Below are 19449 nucleotides of genomic sequence, written 5' to 3'. Positions count from 1 at the left end.
ATTGTTGTTAGCGTTGGTGCCCAGAGTACACCCATCTCGAGCGGTGCCGAGGGTCTCCACAAGAGCAGGCACGGTGGCTACATCCATGCACGGTTGAGCACCATACAGTGCAAATACCATGGTCCACCACGAGTGCTAACAGGGAAGAGGCACACTGGTGGATATGCCCATAGTGTGTGGGCGCCCTGCGCCATGTCTAATTGCCCCATATATATATATATATATATATATACAGTGAGTACGAGAATACGTTACAAATATATTTTGAGAGTGACATCGTTGACTTCTGTGCCCCGCGACCCTTTCTGAAGGTCCTCCTCTTCGAGAAAGTGCAGAGGCATGTTGACGAGCGAGCCTCGCACCTGCGAGAGACGCTGCTTGATCCAGTCCAAGTCGAAGGCGAGGTCTGCGACATGACCAGTCATGATGGGTGGCTTCGGGAAGAAAGAATGGTAGTCCTTCCAATTCCTGACCTTGTCAGAAGGGACCACGCGGAAGACGTCGTCGTACACCTCTGTATTGGTTGTTGCCTGTCCTTTCCACATGCGCTCGAGTTCCTCCGAAAGCGGATCTTGTACAAGCTGGTCGTACTCGTCGTTGATTATGGAAGGGTCGGGATTCGGATAAGGGGCCGGCCGCATCGCCGCAGTCGGAAACGAGCGTGCTTCTTCTGGAGTGCAACCCTGTGGTGGGATGAGGCCCAAGTGCTGACGCCAGACTGTGCGAGTAGGAGAGCACGATAAAGTTCAGCTCCGCTCCTTGGGCGAGGAACATGTTGCGCGTACTCACGATGTCTACGGAAAGATGCAGCAAATGTGGAGGCCATGTACGGCTTGCCGTCCATGCGTGACTCAAAGAGATCCTTCTCTTCGATGCAAACGGCAATCTCGCTGTCTCGGTTGCCGCACTGACTGCGATCGTTGACTGTAATCAGGTGAATGTGTCAGTCCCAGGAGCGAGATCAGAGAGACCTTCACACCGATGCTCACGATTGGCGGACCCAATGATGACGCGGCGATCGTCAACAATCATAATCTGAATAAAGCGTGTCAACAAGCGTAAGGCTGCCCCTGGTTTCGGTCCGGGCACAGAGCCTCACCTTGGAGTGAACATACGTCTCCTCCGTGACGTATGCAGCTTTCTCATCCGCTGCTGAGCCATTCCACGTTTCGCGCTCTGGCCGCTGACCATGCAAGATGTCGCTGGCGATCGAGTCACGCACCTGCTGGTGGCTCTGCGGCACTTTTGCTTGGAAACGCTTCAACAAGTTCTTGGCTTCCTCCGTGCTAGCCGGCAATGGAATCGCAGCGATCTCAGCCGGCTTGCGCTGGCCCGTCTTTTCATCGACTTTGTCCGAGTCGCTGACGGGGTTGCGGATCTTGACCACCTCGCGCGCTGGCCCATCGCCAATTTGCGCGTCGCTGAGGTGGACGCGCGAGATGGCTACCTGCGTCTCGTGGAAGGAGATGCCGCTCTCATATTCGACCTCTGCGATCATCTTGCGGTCATAATTGATACGATCGTACCCCCGAAGGTTGTAGAAGGAAATGTAGTCGTGAGGATTGACGCCGGCTTTTTCCAGCGTCTTGAAGATGCTGTTTTCGCTGCGGCAAATGGACCAGTACTGGAATGCCATGATGCAGCGGATGCCGGCGGATTCCTCCAACTCTCCCGCAAAGCAGGGGATGGTAGGGATGACGATGATGACCTTGAATCTGCGCCCATCCTTCGCGGCGGAGAGGACCCGCTCTACGATTGCCGAGCCGATGACATTCTGCACTTTTTCGCCTAACTGCGTCGCGGTGATGAAGAACTGGTTTTCAATATAGATGCAGTGATTCGCTTCGCGGATTGCCTCGATGTATGCGCTTTGAATCGAGTTTTCTGTTAGAATGCCCAGGCTCCAGTCGGCGCTTGAACGTATCACCTGAATGCTAGCACTACCCGCGATCGGGTTGCTTGCGTTTCCGAGCGCCTGCGTGCGATGCTCAGAGTGGAATGGGTGGCGGAACTTTTCGCCGAGTTCTGCGCCCGCAAGCAAAGATCAGCAGCTGCGTCATTGGGAGAGCAGCTTGCTGCGCGCTCACCTTCGAACTGCTGCAGATGTGGGTGCCGAGCAACATCTGGGAAGAGCGGGTCGACATCTTCGGGTTTGTTGGCGCCGTTGGGGAATGCAAGCCAACTGAAATGATGGTCGTGCTTGTACTTGAATTGTTTGATAAAGTTCCACCGCTCGATAAAGTGCATCGACACATCTAGCGCTGCCGGCCCGTAGAAGGAGACATGCACGTCGTGCCAGGGCATCCGGCCAATCTCCAGCCGCGATTGCTGATTGCTCATAAAGTCATCGACTCCAGGTTCGTTCAAGAGGATATGAAAGACGCTGTCAGCCGCAGATGATACTTTGCTTGCAATGAGGCTCCGCTCCACAGGGATGGGGAAAGGACACACCCTGTTGAAAGTCTTGGACACGCGCGTTGTTGTAGTCTTGACCTGGGAACAGCGTTCGCTGCCAATCAGAAGGGTGCAAGTCTGCGAGGGGATGGCTTTGCGTGTCCCAGCGTCCGAAGCAAATGTCTAAACCACCAATGCAGGCGACACGGTTGTCGACACAGACAAGCTGTTTGAGCGAGCACGATATCATATGGAACATGCGATGAGAGAAGTGCCATGATAAGTGAGGGTCATTCAATATCTCGAACATCTCGACACAGGTACGAACCGAAACCTACCTTTTCATGATGTGACCAGAACAGCGTCACCTCTCCACCGAGATGGTCTGGGTGTCTTGCGACCTGGATATTTTTATGGAGCGCTTCGAGATGGTGCTTTGTGTGTGCGGAGCTCATAGTCCTGTGGTAAATGCCCATGGATCTCGTCAGTTCGCGCAGGTGAGAGGGTTCAGATGGTTTCCAATCACATCGTTTGCGTGACCTCTTTGTAGACGACGACGAAGATCTTGACACCCTCCTCGGCTTTGCGCTTGAGAAGTCTGTCGACGCGCCATTCTTCGAACATTGAAGGTGGTCGCCGCAGGTAGAGCTCGGGGCTGAGCCACCAATCAAGAATGTAGATGCATTCTTTGGCACTGTCTAGGATCTCGGATAGAGCCCAAAAGTAGTCGCACCTGCAAGCATACAACAGAATTCATCAAGCGGCCGGTTAGCTGCGGCAGTCGGTAACGAGCGCGCACCCTTCATGCATGGAGACGCATGTCAGCCTGGCTAGCTCGCAGCGTGGTGACGCACCCATCCGAGTAGAACTTGACTGCATTCCCTTCTCTGATCGGCGCAAAGCTCCTGAAGCGATGTCCATCGCGAATGGCCTCGCGCCTCCTGTCTACCTCCTTCTCACATTCCTCATCGTGCCTGTGATCCGGGTTGAATGCCGTCCCGATTGAGACGCCCAGACGCGAGAGCGAGGCGCCGAGGACTTTTGGGTCGGTGTGCTTGATGAGGGTGTCCTTCAGACCCATTTTGACAACGACTCCTCCAATCAGCGGCGCAGATGTCGATGAACCGTCCAGGATATTGCCTCCGCTCACAGTGGCATGAAGGTCGGCGTCGAGGAGATACTTTAAAGGCTCTAGCGACGCACCGACTATGCCTTGACCAACATCCAACATTGACTGTCTGGAATTGAGAGATTATCAGACCAAGCATCTCGCCAGGTCGTTCCCTTGGCAGGCCAGCGAGCGGCGCACTAGGCCCGACCCAATGCTTTGCTTATCTGGTTCCGAGTCCCGAGTCCCGTCTTTCAACGGCTCCACCCCGAGGACGGCCACGATCGCATTGCATCCTCTCATCAACGCACATGCCAAATCACAGCAGTGACTTCAAGTTCTCTGTCAAAACTACTCCTATATCAGAAAATTTGCAGCGCATAAGGACTTGTGGCCGGTCAACAAGCAAACAACTTGATCCATCAATTCAAAATAGCCTCTCTTCTGAACCGTGACCAGCTCGCCTCGATTCCGCTGCTCCGCAGCGTGTCCTCGCTCCGTTGTCCAGAGGTGTTCAATAGTGCACGGCGCTCTCACCTCGTCTGTTGGCAGATGCGCATCCGCTGCACCCCCCCTCCCCACTTACGGCCTGCTCTGCGGAACCAATGGGTTTCGCGGCGAAGGGGTAGAGGGGTATGCGCCCGGCGAGCTGTCTGATGCTGCTGAGGACGTCGAGAAGGATGAGTTCGATTCTGAAGAGGCAAGTGGAGCCAGAGAGAAGAGAGCCGAGTTTCCCAGGGGGTTGCAGGCGTACGTTGAGCGCAGCGCCGAGATGCACACAAAGTGCGGTGCTACAGATCGTGCAGGGGAGGGCATTCTGAGCTGCTTGAGGTTGCCGTTCAACCAGACCGCGCTTGCTGATAGCTATGCAACAGAGTCCGCTCGGCTTGGCGTCGATGTCGGACGAGATGTGGAGCCAGGTTGCGGGAATAAGTACAATTCAAGTAAACATATACGAGGTCTTTGCACAAGCCTTGCAGGCCAAGTCCGAAAGGGCCCACGGCTCGATCGTGGACACCAAGTGGCGCTCGACGCTGAGGTCAGTTGCTGATGTACGGCAAGTGTTATTCATCAATCAAATTGAGGGGGACTGGTGCCTTGCCTTGATCGAAGTTGCAGAATGTCGAAGTGGATCCAAGGATCGCAAGCGTGAACTAATATCTCCTCAGATGTCCTCATACACCGGAAATGGCCGAACGTTTCGCTCGCTTCGGTGGTTGCGGCCACCACAATTCTATGGCAGCCCAACGGTGGTGTGCGGCTACGGTGCGCAATGGCAGATGAGACATTTTATATGTAGATATGTAAACTATAAACTAATAGAGACCCTTTCCAAAGGCAACGCGGGATGCGAGCAGCCCGGCACACGACTCAGCCTGGCCTTCCCTCGTCGGGGATACTAGGAAAACATGGCAATTGGTGCCGCGTGTCCAACCCCGTCGCACCGCGCAGTCTATGTACAGCATGTGCGACGAGATCATGGTGTGCAACTTGCAACTCTTTCGTGAAAAGCCCTCTTCGCCGGCGTGTCTTTGTTTGGATTTTTGGGCGTGTGAGCAGTAATGGAATGAAATCGATCACTTCCTGGTCTTCAAGAAGTCCAGAGGGCACTGACTCGAGTTGCTGGGTGCATTAGAAACGATCAGCAGGGCCTCTTTCTTTTGTGCTCTCGGCCGAGATCTGTGGGAGACGTCCTCAAGCGGGAGACGTGCTGATGGCAGCTCACGTGGAGGATCGCGTCCCGTCACGTCGATCGTTGGCGGCACCCCCGCGCTGTAGGCTGGCTGCTCCTTGTTGGACAATGGACAGTTGTATACTTGACCATAAACAGCTTGCAGCCACGAGAGCCAATTGTTTACTCGCACCATCCAGCCGGCAGCGTCATGCACTCGGACTGGTTGCGCTCCCTACTACATGTGAGCACAGTTGGTGAAGGAAGCCTGCTTCACTTTCAAGCAGCGCAGTCCAATCCTGTGAGCACTGAACAAGCGGCGCAGCCTGCAAAGGATGAGGAGTGCTTGTGAACAACACTCTGCTTTAATGTTACCGAAAGAACAAACATCTTGCGGTCCAACTTTTTGATCCAAGGTCACGGATACACTTAAAGTGAGAAAGTCGTAGCCACAAGTTAATGCTACTCGGCCTCTACATCTCTTAGCACATTTAGGATGAAGGGGCAGTCACTTGCGCAAGATTGGTGAACTGATTCGACTATAGAGTGCAACGCAGGTAGCAGCGGATCTTCGCTACATGGCGCCACACCTCAATGTCAGCGCCGGCCCGGACGCCTCATCGCTGTCGACGCTATATGTCAACTCGGACCTGAACCCGACATTGGTGTCCTCGGCTCACTTCCATGGCCGCATCGCTGTGCGCATCAAGCACTTCACCGGCGACGTGCCCGAGGGTAAGGAGCGTGTGGCCGAGGCAAAGTACTTTGAAGAGGGGCATGGAAAGGGTATGACATGGAGTATACAGGTGCAAGGCAGATTCCTCAAAGACATCTCGACGGATGACCTCGTTTTTGGCAACGAGTTTGATCGACCAATTAAAGTGCGTTGCTACGCTGGACGCTTCTGGTTCCGTGCGTCGCGCTGACCTGCGCTTGTTTTTGGACTTCCTAGGACAGGCTGCCCTGGGGAACTGCAGTAGCCCTCGAGGCCGCCAAGTTCATTGACCCAAATCGTGTGTCGCGTGCTCCCTCATTTGGAGCTGTTCTCGGTCTTTTGCTGACAATCCCCATGGCCTTCGATAACAGTGGAACATGACCTTTACTCTGACAAGCCATGGGCCTTCTCACCATTCGTGGCAACCATGACGCGCATCAGTGCTGTCAAGCTTTCATCCGAGCCATCGTCGAGCGGCTCAGATGTGCAGGAAGAGTTTCGCACGACTGCCTGGCCAGTGTTTCCCTCACCAGAGAACAGCAACGCGAGCGATCCGGCGTACGTGCTGGATGATCTCAGTCCGCTGATCCCGTACCCTACGTCGAGCGACGCGGCGAAAGACGTGGATATCGACGATGCGACGCTCAACGACCTCAAAGGCGGGACCGGCCCGGACAGCGCGCCGCAGGCGCACAAGACGCGCGCGCGTTGGTTCGGCGACCGCGCACACCGCCAGAGCATCAAGGTGACGCCAGAGCACGTCCTCACAGCCGACTTTTGCAATTCGTTCATTGACTTTAATACGCTGCGCCTCGAGCTGCCGTACACAGGCGGCATGGGGTTTGACTTGAAAAAGTACTGGGACGGGCAGCCGGTCAGGTACGTGTGCAAGGACAAGAGCGACGGCACAGTTTTCTTTTTTATCCAGTGAGTGTCAGAGACACGTCTCCCGTTAGTACAGTCAAGGCAGCTGCTGACTGCGGTCAGCGACGTGTGTGTAATGCAGGTTCAAAATCGTAGACATGGACGCATGATCAGCAAGGAGGCGATATCAAGCCGCAAGCAAGGTACGGGGGATAGCAACAGAACCGTTGTAGAGCAACACCCTGCACGCAATCGTTTGTAGGAAATGGTGTTGGTATCACGCGTGCATGAGCGCAATACAGTGGACGGTTATACCAAAGTACAGCCTACGTCCTAGGTTTGGATTTTGCCTTCCGAGTCTGAGCGGGGCAATTAGCAGGCGACATGCCTGCGACATGAACTTCAAGCGGATCGCCCTCGAGCGGAGACCTGTCGCCTGCTGAAGATGCGGTCACGTCGACCACATGAATCTTCGGCTCACCCATTATCTGACCACTTGGAGCGCGTTACGTGTGCACGAAGATGGTGTCTTGAGTCGTCACCCGCAGGCAGCCTTTCGAAACTTTTTTTGTTGCCGGAAGCTGTTTGTGTAAAAGAGAGGGGATTTCCGAATGAATGTGGCTCGAAAACTGAACCGAGCCTTGATTTCTCCAGCTCTCTTTCTCTACAGTACAAGGATCTTGTCTACTTTGTTCGTCTTATCAATCTCTTCCATCTGGCTGCATGCCCCAGGAAGCTTCACTTCCAACACCCACCTGCTGCTGCACCTCAATTCCAGACGTAGATACTGCCACACCAAGCAGGAATACAATCAGCTTGGCCAAAGAGCAGCGCTGAGGCCTCGAGCTGCACGCATCGTGGATGTGCACCGTGCACCGTGCTCGTTGGAAACTTGGAGCGGTGGGATTGGTGTCCGGCGACCAGACTTCGGACTCCAGAGGGCGGGTGACAAAGAGTGGGAGACTGGGGTGGCAATAGTAGACGACGAGGACGGCTGTTGACGCAGGTGTTCGAGTGCGAGCTGCCCCAACTCTTCGACACAATAAAGCCGTGAGAGCCATGAGCCATAGGCAACGCGTTGTGTCCGGCAGACGGAAAGCAGACACTCCGACATCCGGAGACGTTTATGTCGATGGTCATCGTGTCACGTGTGGCCTGGGTTCGAGGTTGGCTCACGGGTAACAAACCGTAGGAGGCTCGTAGTCCGCTGGCGCGAGCCCGCAGCAATATGCTCGAGCGGCGCAGCCTCTTTTTTTTAAAACAAAAAATTGTTTGCTCTCGGTTCGGCTATTGTGCCTTTGTTTTTTCTTTGTGCAGTTGCAACAAATAAATCAGCGCTCACAGGCGAGCCGACAGCAACAAGGGCGGCTGCCTGGCTGCTCTGGTGCTCTGTGCATATCGAACCCCAGTGGAGAGGCGGAAAACGGGCGGAACCAATATTCCTGCGGTGCAAAGTCGACGTTTTCAACCATAGTGGCTGGGTTTACAGAAGTTTGTTTGCGGGTTTACACATATGCCAACGCACTTTCACTCAGTTTCGCAGGCGTTCTCCCCAACACATCCGCAGCAATAAATGTGAGCACCGCTCTTCCCACCCGCAGACGGGTGAGCCGATCACATTTGATCCTCCTCTTACCTAAGTCTGCCCCAAATTATCGAACTGTCCAACAGCGTAGCGTCCCCACGCTGTGGAAGACAGACGCAAGTAGTTAGGCAGCTGACGCATAGCACCCGTTTGGGCTCGCTGTCCTGGCCTGCCTGTTTGCCTCGTCATATGGGGCAAACCACGACCGCTTCACCCGCCTTGGCCGACCCCGACAGGGTGCACTGCGACTGCCGCTCGCTGATACAGAACTCGTTGGACCCACAAGTGACGAAAGAGAGTCGCTTTATGATGGCCTGGCGAGAACCGTCGAGGAACGCCGCATCGGCTTTCTTCCTTTGTTACCCAATAGAGATGGTGTGGCAATGATTTTCCTTGACTGAATTTTGGAGCGTTCCGGTACTGGCTTTGTGCGCTGCATGCTCCTCACCACCGCATTTTGCATATATACAACATCTCTACCTGCTATAGACAGCTTTCTCAGAATTCTTCCCCTCCCTATCCTCTCATCAGCTGCCGTCCGATTCATCATGTCAGCAATTACCGGCGATGAACTCAGGCAACGCTATGCCGCTCAGCCGGCAGGCTTGAAGACGCCACCGTTGTACCTCCAGACACCACCGACGTCGGATGACGAGTCGCACGCACAGTTCAAGGACCGCACGGCCGGCAAGGGTGTCAGCAAGAATCGCAGCGATGTGTCTGCCATTCCTGGTTCGGACGTCGAGCTGCCGGATGACTATGTCGTGCGCACGCTTGCTCGCGAGCCGGCGCTGCCGCCGATTCAGCTCGAGAATATCCTGAACGAGATCCAATGGGTCTCCTTCATCGTTCTCACCACCACCCCGATCCTCGCTGCTTACGGAATGCTCACCACGCAGTTGCAGCTCAAGACCTTCATCTGGTCTGTCATCTACTACTTCTTCTCCGGTCTTGGCATCACCGCTGGCTACCACCGGCTCTGGGCGCACCGTGCCTACACGGCATCCAAACCGCTCCAGTACATCCTTGCCTTCATGGGCACCTCGGCCGTCCAGGGCTCCATCCACTGGTGGGCACGCGGTCACCGTGCACACCACAGGTACACCGACACCGATCTCGATCCGTACGGCGCGCACAATGGCCTACTCTGGAGCCATATAGGCTGGATGATTCTCAAGCCCCGCCGTAAGCCTGGTGTTGCGGACATCTCTGACCTGCGTCGCAACCCTGTCATCAAGTTCCAGCACAAATTCTACCTGCCCCTCATCCTCCTTGGCGGCCTCATCGTTCCGACGCTTGTCGCTGGCATTGGGTGGAACGACTGGCGCGGTGGCTTCTTCTACGCCGCCGTCTGCCGCCTGGTCTTTGTCCACCATTCCACCTTCTGCGTCAACTCGCTCGCGCACTGGCTCGGTGATGCTACTTTTGACAACAAGCACACGCCCCGTGATCACGTCGTCACTGCTCTGGTGAGTCCATTTTTTGAGCCATTAGCTTCAGTGGCGTGCCGAAAGTGACTGTTCTCTTCTTGCATATCACCAGGTCACCGTCGGTGAGGGCTACCACAACTTCCACCACCAGTTCCCGATGGACTACCGCAACGCCACCAAGTGGTACCAGTACGACCCGACCAAGTGGTTCATCGTGACCATGAAGTACCTCGGCCTTGCCTCGGACCTTAAGCAGTTCCCGGACAACGAGGTGCAGAAAGGTATCTACACCATGAAGCTGCAGCGCCTGCACGAGGAGTCGCAGGAGCTAAAGTGGCCCAAGAAAGTGCAAGAGCTTCCGGTCATCAGCTGGGACGCGTTTGTCGAAGAGAGCAAGACGCGCGATCTAGTCGTTGTCCAGGGCATCGTGCACGACGTCTCGTCTTTCGTTTCGGAGCACCCGGGCGGCATTGCACTCGTCAAGTCCAAAGTCGGCAAGGACGCGACCACCGCATTCTTCGGCGGCGTATATGACCACAGCCGTGCGGCGCAGAACCTACTCGCGACCATGCGCGTAGGCGTCATCGACGGCGGTTACAACGTGCTCGCGGAGAGCAAGGCATACAAGCGTTACCAGGCAGAGCAGGCGGCCGTCGAGGTGGAGGAGAAGGCGGAAGCAGCGGTCGAAGCGGTACCAGCAGTATCGGCTGAGAAGGAGGCAGCAGCACGACAACCCAATGAGCGCGCCAAGGCGTACAAGACGCCCGGCGAGGCGTACGAAGTCACCAAGCACATCGAACTCGGCGTCAATGAGACCGCCAAGAGGTACGGTGGCAAGGTTGGAAAGATCCTCTAAGGGATGGTTTATACCACCTTGCACTGCGCTGCATTTGCATTTTTTTTCGCTTCCTCTAGTCGTATCATACTGTCTGCGACCACGTTGACCGTCGTCCGCCACAATCTTGCTTCGTATCTTCACCAATTGTAGCCATAGGTCTTTCATCATATCACTCAATACAATCAATCGCCCGCAGCACTTGATCTGCTGACCGCTCTCTTTGTGCTCTTCGCCCCTATGAATAAAATGCCTTTCTGTGGGCTTGACGTTGCAGGTTGACTGTCTCGCTTCTTCTGCACCATCGCGAGGTTCTAGTTCGACCAATCTACCAGTTGATCTTATGCTGCAAGACATCGCAATTGCCAGTGCAGCGCGCATGTGCTGGCGAGGTGAGCTCGTCCGAGTCGCTCCCCTGCTCTTTCTAATAGGATGACAGCGAGACCAAAATCTCTGTCAATTTGAACACCGTAACCGCAATGACCTCGGCACTATTGCTCTGGCATCGTGGAGGCGTGAAGCCTAACACACCCAGATAGGAACGCGGGCGTGCTCGCGATCGCGGTGCGGCGCTGCGACGTGACTTTCTCATGCGGTGCGTGCGTCCGCAGGCCGTAGGATCTTCGCCCTTGCTGGCCCTTCGCCTTCCTCCAATCCAGGGAATCGCCCTGGTGCACTGCAAGGCCTCGATCAAATGAGGCAAGCTCTAGGATTTTGGATCGGTAGAACCCTTGTTTTCACTGGAACAGAAGCATGGTGAAGGCTTTGGGAGTGTTGGGGACGTAAATCCAATCTATTTTAAAACGAGCATATAGCCCACTTTCCGGGACAAGTATTCGCGCGAGTCTATTCTCCCCATTGTGCATATCCCTTCATCTTTACCCTTCTTCCAATGCCCGAGAGCGCGAGATCGCAAGGGCCCGGCGTTTTCACTTATGCAAAGGGCTTGGTCCTGGCGTTCCAGCTTTGGAGACCCACCAGACACGGCTCTTTCTACCGGTCATTATGGAAGCTCTCTTCTCTGTCTCCGGGCGCGCACGGCGGTACGGGGTCGCGTCCTCCCCTTCTCATTCTGCCTTCTGGATCTCGACGCCAGGCGGTGCGCCGACGGCCTGCTTGATCTAATTGAGACAATGTAAGAGAAGAAGGAGCGAGGCGTCAAGTAAAGTCCCCACTTTTTGAGCTTGCGGTCCTAGATGAAGGACTCACTTGTGCATATATGAGGAATTGGCCTGCGCAATGACGAAGCGTGGTGAGAGCGAGTCCATGTCACACGGTCAGTGTTCTCTCGAGTCCAGCGGTAGGAGAATTCAACGCCCGCTTGTACTCACCGGCGACGAGGAAGCACGTCATGACTGTTCTTGTGCCCAGTCCGGCCCAGATACCTACGGGCCCTGCGTCCTTTGCGAGCAACGTAAGCTTCTTGAGCATGCCACCTGCACCTCCGCCGCCCTTGTTGATCTTGGAGAGTAACGTGTCGGCTGGGTGCGAGAGCACGGCGGCGGCTGCACCCGCGACGAGGCCGCAGCCGAGCTGGACGGTGACTTCACCTGCCTTGCCCTTCTTGCCGAGCGAGGCGAGCGAGGGGGTCTTTCGTACGAACTCGTGCATTGCCTCGTTCGTTGCGAATTGGCTGGGATGAGGAGCGCATCGCGAATCGGTCAGTGCAAGGCTCTGCGGTAATACGGTGGCGCACGAGGCGGCTCACCCGATCGCATATGGAACCTGCTTGAACAGGATTGGAATGTAACCGGCATAGAACCCTTTGATACCTTGTTCGCGGCTCATGCGCGTGATGGCGCCGACGAGCCCCTTTGCATAGGCATGCTCGCTCACGAGGCGGATGCGCGCAGCTTCCAGCGGCGTCAGCGCCGTCGTCGCGATCACCTCTGCCGCGGCGGCGGCGAGGATGTGGATCTGCGTACGGTAGGCAACAGCGTTTTCGTACCCACCGACTGCTTGTACGCCGGCGCGTTTCTGCACAAGACACGTAAGCGTATGGATAGCCGAGAGTCAGCAGATGCTCGCGGCGGCGTATAGAGCGCGCGCTTCTTGAATGCGAGCGCGAGCTAGCTCACAAAGTACTCGAAGCTGTGTCACCATTGCCGCGACAGCACGGAAATGCATGAGACGTATGGTATCAGCGGCTATCCAGACGAAACCACCACCTTGCAGCGCACGCACCCAGAAAATTTGAGACCGCCCTGGACGAGGTACCCGACGGCGGTGGGCCCGAACCCGGTGAGCAGGCCGGCAGGGCCCTCGCTTGCGACAATGTGCCGGCCCATGGAGAACATGGTAAACTTGCTACCTTTGGGCTCTAGCTGCAAACGCGTCTTAATGACGTCGATGGGCGTCATGGCGCCGTGCGTGAGCGTCGCGCAGAGCCCGCCGGCGACGAGGAAGCGCGAGTAGTCCGCCGCATTGAACTGAGGGACCTGCGCAGTCAGACCCGAGGAGGGGCCCATACCTGGCTTAGCCACCATATTACACGATAGCCAGAGAGGACGAAAACGACGAAGAGAACGAGAGAGAGGAGCACCTGAGGGAAGAAAAGATGGAACTGTGTACCACGACGATGATCGCGCTGGTCTCGGTTAGGTTCGGCTAGTGCTCGCGGGATTTGTACGATACTAATACTCGCTGCTCGCTCGCTCGTTCGTTCGCCGTCGCTATCGTCGGAGATGCGAGTAAGGGTTCTCCGTTCTCGAACGCTGCCATATGGTCATAGGCCAGGAGCTGTTCGTCAGAAGCATGTGCGCCTGCCTCACGAACACGGGGGCTTCTCCGAGGAGATATGTCGATTGTTGGTCAGGCGAACACGGATCTGATCAACACGCCAGCCGGTGCAGGTGTGGCTGTTGACGTCATGCTGTGCACATTGCGCTACCTGATTATTTAACCTTGTTGTAATAGGGTTGTTCACACACAGAAGCTCTGACATTGAGAGATCCGGAATCCGAGATCCGAGATCCGTTTTTGCTTGGTCGGCGACGCTTGTCATGAAAGTCATCAGAAGGCAAAAATGGTCGCTCTGTAATGCAGTACCTGCTATTCGTGTTGCTTCGAGCCACCGGTGCTGTTATAGCTAGCCTTGCTCGGTTCGTCGAGTCAAGACACTTGCCAAAGGGTTATATTGATCCTAAGCTGCTGCAGCCATGTCCACGCAGATTCCGCTCCGCTCTGCCAAGCGGCAGCGTCTGGCCGACAAGGCGAGCGCGGACGTGGCGGACCAGCTCGCGGCACAGGGCCAGCTGGGACCCAAGGCAGCTTCGATTGTCGTCCAGTTCCAGTCCGGACAAGATGGGAGCGCGCTGGGGCCGAGCATCAACTTACCCGCCGACACGGGACGCAAGCAGCTCGAGATGATCGTCAATCGGCTCAGAAGGGATCTGCGTGCTGCCAAACTCGGCGGACGGCGCAAGGGAGACGATGGAGACGAGGAGGCGGATGAGGAGGACATGCCGTATGCATTTCACGTCGCGCTACCTGCAGAACAAGGGAAGGATGGAGTGGCTCCAACGGCAGCAGCAGCGCGGCTACCCGTCACCAATTCTCTGCTCGACGATGTGCTCAACGCATCCGCAGCCCAGAAGCTTGGCTTGTCCACCGAAGACGTGCTCACCGTCGTCTTTGAGCCGCAAGCCGTCTTCCGCGTGCGACCCGTCACAAGAATATCGAGCACGCTCAGCGGACATTCCTCACCGATCCTTTGCTCCGTCTTCTCGCCGACGGGCAGCCTGCTGCTTACCGGCTCCGGCGACCACACGGCACGCCTGTGGGACCTGGACAGCGAGATGCCGCTGCACAGTCTCCAGGGCCACCGCAACTGGGTTCTGTGTGCCGAGTGGGAGGGAAGGGAGCGCAAGATCGCCACAGGTGACATGAACGGCGAGGTTTGGATCTGGGACGCGCTCGACGCAAGGGGAGGTAAGACGGGCAAGAAGGCATGGGGGACCAAGAGCAGCAAGAGGGTCGAGGAGCAGCGCCTGGCGCAAGAAGAGCTTCAAGTGAACGCGAATGGTGATGGAGCCGCCTCCGCCACTGCCGACACAGAAAAAAAAACAGAACTGCAACCAAAGAAGTTGAGCGTCGCCGAGAAACGTGCATTGCGACTTGCTGCGCCACAGGGCCACGTGCTGAAAGGGCACACGAAATGGGTCACCGCGCTGGCATGGGAGCCGATTCACCTGAATGCGTCGACCCCGCGCCTCGCCTCCTCGTCTAAGGACGGGACAGTGCGGGTGTGGGACGTGTCGACGCGCACATGCGCCTACGTCCTCGGCGGACACACCGCCAGCGTCAACGCCGTGCGGTGGGGCGGCGAAGGGCTGCTGTACACCGCCTCGTCCGACCGGACGGTGAAAGTGTGGGACGCGAAAGTAGGCAAGCTCGTGCGCAGTCTTGACGCTCATGCGCACTGGGTCAACACCCTGTCGCTTTCCACGGACTGGGTTCTGCGCACTGGCCCATTCGACCACCTCGGCCGGCTGTTCGACCGCGCGACCGCCAACAAGCCCAAGGGCGCCGCCGGTGCAGAGGAGGCGACGCAGCTCGCGGCGCTCAGTGACAAGCAGCTCGACGTGCGTACGCAGAAGGCCGCCGCGCAAAAGTACAACGACGCCGTCGCCGGCGGCCGCGCAGAACTGTGCATCTCTGGCTCCGACGACCACACGCTCTTCCTGTGGCCGCCGCAGGGCCAGACCCCTGCCGCTGCGGGGGACAGGGGCGCATCGCCTAAGAAGCCGGTTGCGCGGCTGACAGGCCACCAGAAGGTCGTCAACCATGTCTCGTTCTCGCCCGACGGGCGGCTGATTGCGTCTGCGTCGTTCGACTCGAGCATCAAGGTCTGGGATGCGCGCTCTGGTTCCAGCGTCGGTACCGGCTCGGGTGCTGGCGCGGGGGGCAAGTTCATTTGCAACCTGCGCGCACACGTTGGGCCCGTGTACCGCCTGGCGTGGTCGAGCGACTCGCGCATGCTCGTGAGCGCCAGCAAGGACTCGACGCTCAAGCTGTGGGACATGCGCTCGTTCAAACTCAAGGTTGACCTCCCAGGGCACGAGGACGAGGTGTACTGCGTCGACTTTGTTGCGGACAAGGTCGCCAGCGGCGGCAGAGATCGCGTCGTGAAGATCTGGACGCACTAATCGGCGGCGTCAGCGCCACAGTGCATGTACTAGGAGGCTGCCGGGCAGAATGGATGTTGGTGTGCATGAGTGTGCGATAGTGCGGCAGCTAGAAATACACTGGGGGTATCGTACAAATTAAATTTGCGATGTGCGCAGCAGCGACGATGTTCATTTCTTCCCCTTTGCTTTTGCGTTGGCAGCGCTACTTTTGCTCTTCTTGCCGCCGCCAGCTCCTTTCTTGGAATCCTCGGCCTTGCGCTTTTGCGACGACGAGGACGAGGACGCGGGCGATGAGGAGACAGTGAAGAAGCCGTCGAGCCTACCCTGCTGCTTCTTGCCGAGCGACTTTTGTAGCTTCTCTGCGCCCTTGCGCACGCGATCTTCGCTGAAGCCCTTGTCCTTACACAGGAAATCGACGAGACCCTCGACATCCGGCGCCTCCCACTTGAGGTCAAGGTCGTCGGCGTTTTGCACGTCGGGCTGCAGGAAGAGCTTCTTGGCCTCCTCGTGCGGCCAGAACTCGGGGATGGAGATGCTCTTCTTGCTCCCTTCGCCACGGAGGTGGTCGAGCACGGCGGCGAGAGTGCCGTGCTCTCGGATCAGCTTTAGCGCCGTCTTAGGTCCAATGCCCTTGATCTGCTCGAGGTAGTCGCAGCCGAGGAGGATACACAGGTCGACAAACTGCTCGCGTTCCATGCCGAGGCCTTCGAGGGCTTTCTGCAGGTTGACCTCGTGCACGGGCATCTTCTTCTGCTCGCTAAAGGTCAGGTGCTTGAGCAGGACCGGCGTGCCGAACGTCAGCGTGTCCATGTCCTCCGACCCAGCGCCGTAGACCTTGCCCGCGCGGACGAGCTCGGCGCACTGCGCCTCGGCCTCGGAGGGCGCGACGACGCAGGGGATGCCCATGAGCTTGAGCAGCTCGCGCACCTCGGCGTTGTGCTGTCGCGTCGGGCGCACCTGGCGCCGTGCGAGTTGGTCCATGCGCTCCGCATCTGCGACGTCCTTCTCGTCCTCCTGCTCCTCGCGCGCTTCTTCGCGCTTGCCAAAGCGCGCCTCGAGCACCTTCTTCTTCAGGTCGGGCGGCTGGCCGTCAAAGACATACATCGGCTTGATCCCATGGTCGATCATGCGTAGGGTGCGATAGAAGAAGCCCATCAGGTGCGACGTCGTCTCTCCCGACTCGGACATAAGCTGTTGGCCGTCCTGCTGGCGCACGGCGATGAGGAACTGGTACAAGGACATGGAGGCGTCGATGGCGACCTTGCGCCCAAAGTACGTCTTGATGTCGTGCTCCTTGATGCAGTCTGGCGCCTCGTCCGATAGGAGACCGGTCAAGCCTGCAAGAGGATCGGGTGATGCAATACGAGGCGATGCGATGCGCCGCACATTTGAATTGTGGCGCGTCAGTGATAGACTCGTCTTGCGCTTGGCGGGCATAGCCACAAAAGCAGCAGCAGCGCGGGCGGGAACGGCCGACGGGTAAGCTCACCTTTGATACCCATGGCGAACGAGAGGCGGTCGTGCACTTGTACTTGAGCGCAATGTGCACGCTGCTGGCGCTGCTTGTTGGCCTGGACCGTACTGTTGACGCTGTTTCCAAGTTAATGGTGGTCTCCGGCTTGGTCAGTTGGTATACGTTCAAGAAGTATAACCGCCATGCAAAGTTGCGTCCAACGCGTCGCGTCCAGCCCAAATCGTATATACAACCCTAACACGGAAAAGTATATTACAGAAACAATTTTGCTGATGTAGCTTCTAAGCTGCTCAGCCTACTTTCGCCACCCTAAAGAGTGTGGACGATCAGCATGAAAGCGCGCCTCATCCTTCAGCAAGAGCTTCCTCTCCTCGGGTCAGACAGTCTGAGCGATCCGCTTGTACGCTCCCGAACCGACTGACTCCATTCTGGGCAATCGCATTGAGGTCCTACAGCCAAACGAAGATGGCGCAAGTCGAAAGCTGTCGCACACTGAAACTCGATACACCTCCCGGAGGCCAGAGCTGAACTTGTTCTGCTCGGCTCTCACGCAGTTCAGGACAGTGGTTGTAGGCTCTCCGATCTACATCATGAAGGAACATCAATGGCTCGCGAACGTTTGTCAACAGCAAGAACCCGGTCGTCGTCTGCTGCGACCTCTCCACATCCTGGAGTAGTTCAATGTCGGCTGCCGGAGCGAGATGAATCTTCACTTGCGGTGCAGATACTTTACAGCCCCGCTCCCGAACAGATAATTTGCCCCGCTCCAGACCGTCGTCGCGGCCACAACGATCTGGAAAGCACTCAAGCCGAGCTGGACGCTCTGCAGCGCTTGCACGTCGGGCGGCAGGCAGGGTAGCAGCGTTGTCGCACCGACGAGCAGCAGCTGCAGGAAAGTGTTGTACTTGGAGATCTGTGTCGGCTGCACAGACGCTGACGGCAGCGAAATGTCCCAGTACCGCGCAAACGTCTTTGGCGGCGGCAGCGAGCGGTATCGGATCAAGAAGGCGGATAAGACGAGCGCTACGTCTCTGCCGAGGATCAGCACGGCCAAGGGTACTGTTCCGAGAAGGTTGGAGAGAGGACGTGTCAGGGTCTGTCCGTGTGCGCTCTCTCCGACAATACACATGCTACCTACCCGGCAAGAGGCCCTTGATGGCGAGGCACACGACCATCACAGTCATTAGCGCCTTGTCCGCCGCCGGGTCCGCGATGCTGCCAAAGACGGTGTAGCTGTTGCATTTACGCGCCAGCCAGCCGTCTACGACGTCCGTCAGGCCCGAGACAAACAGCAGCGCGGCTGCCGCCGGCATTTGCGACGTCAGCACCAGATGCCCCAGCACGGGAACACTCAGCAGGCGCAATGTCGTCAGCAGGTTCGGTATCGTGTAGATATTCTCGGATAGTGCCACGGGCGCGCTGGTCCCGCTTGCTGCCTGTAATTCCCCATGAGAGGGGAAACAAATTGGTGTTAGATAGAGTTGAGCACGCGAATGTGTATTCGAGCGTGACTGACCTTGAGCTGCTCGATAGCCTGTGTTACTTTTCCTTTTGGCTTTGACTCCAAAGTTACGGGTCTCTGGTCCCTTCCTTGCGAGGGAGGCTGCGGTGTGGGTGGGCCTGGTGCATTGGACTCAGGCTGAGATGCAGTGCTGGCCGCTGATGAATTGGCAAACGGTCGTGAGGATGTCAGTTTCATTTGACGCAGGACTGAGCTTGCATTTGAGCTTTGCAGCGAGTTCAATGGAAACTTCGTCCCTTTAGGTCTTGATGTACGGACTTCTCTTGTGCACCCACGCACAGTTGCTAGGCCTCTTCGCTGCGAGCAGATACAGAGCAGGGGCAGAGCAGGGACCAAAGACCGTGCACCTTCGGGGCCTTTGCTTCTGTGCGATTGGCGCCAAGCCGAACTCGTCGCGCCAGCATTGCAATTGATGAATACGCCAGAGCGGAGAGGTATAGAGAGCGAGGAGGATGTATGCACCATCGTCGTCGCTGTGTTCGGGTTCTGGAGCACTGCGAAAGGGCTGGTGTGTAGAATAGTTGGGCGGTTGTGCTGGGCTTCTGCAAATATTATTTGATGAAAGAAGTCAGACGAACACTTTCGCCGTAAATTTTCATCAGTGACGTGAAAGACGGTGAATAGACAAGCTGCGCTTGCTGCTTACACACTTCCAAGCAGTTTGTGCTTGCATGCAGAGGGTAGAAGTAGAGACTAACGAGCTGCGTCTGCTGGAGCAATG

General features: G+C 56.9%; 8 protein-coding genes across 8 annotated transcripts; 3 read left to right on the top strand and 5 right to left on the bottom strand.

Moving 5' to 3' along the window:
* Nucleotides 1–194: 194 nt before the first annotated feature.
* On the bottom strand, nucleotides 195–3594 carry K437DRAFT_258182 (phospholipase D/nuclease). Its single transcript, XM_013386369.1, has 9 exons — nucleotides 3249–3594; nucleotides 2921–3127; nucleotides 2733–2853; nucleotides 2452–2620; nucleotides 2088–2351; nucleotides 1100–2025; nucleotides 990–1035; nucleotides 790–924; nucleotides 195–718 (listed from the first exon to the last, which is right to left on the bottom strand). Exons 1-9 carry the CDS (start codon nucleotides 3473–3475, stop codon nucleotides 252–254), a joined length of 2562 nt encoding a protein of 853 aa, XP_013241823.1. The 5' UTR covers nucleotides 3476–3594; the 3' UTR covers nucleotides 195–251.
* A 2045-nt stretch (nucleotides 3595–5639) lies between these two features.
* K437DRAFT_171508 (DUF1769-domain-containing protein) lies at nucleotides 5640–7144 on the top strand. Its single transcript, XM_013386368.1, has 4 exons — nucleotides 5640–6055; nucleotides 6127–6187; nucleotides 6261–6816; nucleotides 6896–7144. Exons 1-4 carry the CDS (start codon nucleotides 5753–5755, stop codon nucleotides 6921–6923), a joined length of 948 nt encoding a protein of 315 aa, XP_013241822.1. The 5' UTR covers nucleotides 5640–5752; the 3' UTR covers nucleotides 6924–7144.
* Nucleotides 7145–7169: 25 nt separating this feature from the next.
* Nucleotides 7170–7895, bottom strand: K437DRAFT_258178 (uncharacterized protein). Its single transcript, XM_013386367.1, has one exon. The coding sequence runs from the start codon at nucleotides 7819–7821 to the stop codon at nucleotides 7522–7524; it is 300 nt and encodes a 99-aa protein (XP_013241821.1). The 5' UTR covers nucleotides 7822–7895; the 3' UTR covers nucleotides 7170–7521.
* A 991-nt stretch (nucleotides 7896–8886) lies between these two features.
* Nucleotides 8887–10624, top strand: K437DRAFT_226628 (putative stearoyl-CoA desaturase; the record flags this gene model as incomplete). Its single annotated transcript, XM_013386366.1, has 2 exons — nucleotides 8887–9807; nucleotides 9881–10624. 2 exons carry the CDS (start codon nucleotides 8887–8889, stop codon nucleotides 10622–10624), a joined length of 1665 nt encoding a protein of 554 aa, XP_013241820.1.
* A 756-nt stretch (nucleotides 10625–11380) lies between these two features.
* On the bottom strand, nucleotides 11381–13370 carry K437DRAFT_291359 (mitochondrial carrier). The gene is made up of 6 exons (XM_013386365.1): nucleotides 12788–13370; nucleotides 12682–12694; nucleotides 12312–12580; nucleotides 11935–12236; nucleotides 11813–11835; nucleotides 11381–11724 (listed from the first exon to the last, which is right to left on the bottom strand). Exons 1-6 carry the CDS (start codon nucleotides 13087–13089, stop codon nucleotides 11671–11673), a joined length of 963 nt encoding a protein of 320 aa, XP_013241819.1. The 5' UTR covers nucleotides 13090–13370; the 3' UTR covers nucleotides 11381–11670.
* A 306-nt stretch (nucleotides 13371–13676) lies between these two features.
* On the top strand, nucleotides 13677–15904 carry K437DRAFT_258175 (putative RSA4-WD-repeat protein). Its single transcript, XM_013386364.1, has one exon. It carries the CDS (start codon nucleotides 13762–13764, stop codon nucleotides 15748–15750), a length of 1989 nt encoding a protein of 662 aa, XP_013241818.1. The 5' UTR covers nucleotides 13677–13761; the 3' UTR covers nucleotides 15751–15904.
* On the bottom strand, nucleotides 15815–17339 carry K437DRAFT_258173 (putative DNA repair endonuclease rad2). Its single transcript, XM_013386363.1, has 2 exons — nucleotides 17222–17339; nucleotides 15815–17069 (listed from the first exon to the last, which is right to left on the bottom strand). Exons 1-2 carry the CDS (start codon nucleotides 17232–17234, stop codon nucleotides 15901–15903), a joined length of 1182 nt encoding a protein of 393 aa, XP_013241817.1. The 5' UTR covers nucleotides 17235–17339; the 3' UTR covers nucleotides 15815–15900.
* Nucleotides 17340–17753: 414 nt separating this feature from the next.
* K437DRAFT_249432 (uncharacterized protein) lies at nucleotides 17754–19394 on the bottom strand. Its single transcript, XM_013386362.1, has 3 exons — nucleotides 18723–19394; nucleotides 18345–18642; nucleotides 17754–18265 (listed from the first exon to the last, which is right to left on the bottom strand). The coding sequence occupies exons 1-3, from the start codon at nucleotides 19191–19193 to the stop codon at nucleotides 17916–17918; spliced, it is 1119 nt and encodes a 372-aa protein (XP_013241816.1). The 5' UTR covers nucleotides 19194–19394; the 3' UTR covers nucleotides 17754–17915.
* Nucleotides 19395–19449: the final 55 nt, after the last annotated feature.

Source organism: Tilletiaria anomala, assembly GCF_000711695.1.
Source record: "Tilletiaria anomala UBC 951 chromosome Unknown K437scaffold_77, whole genome shotgun sequence".
Classification (NCBI taxonomy): Eukaryota; Fungi; Basidiomycota; class Exobasidiomycetes; order Georgefischeriales; family Tilletiariaceae; genus Tilletiaria; species Tilletiaria anomala.
This window is presented reverse-complemented; position numbering and strand designations above follow the sequence as displayed.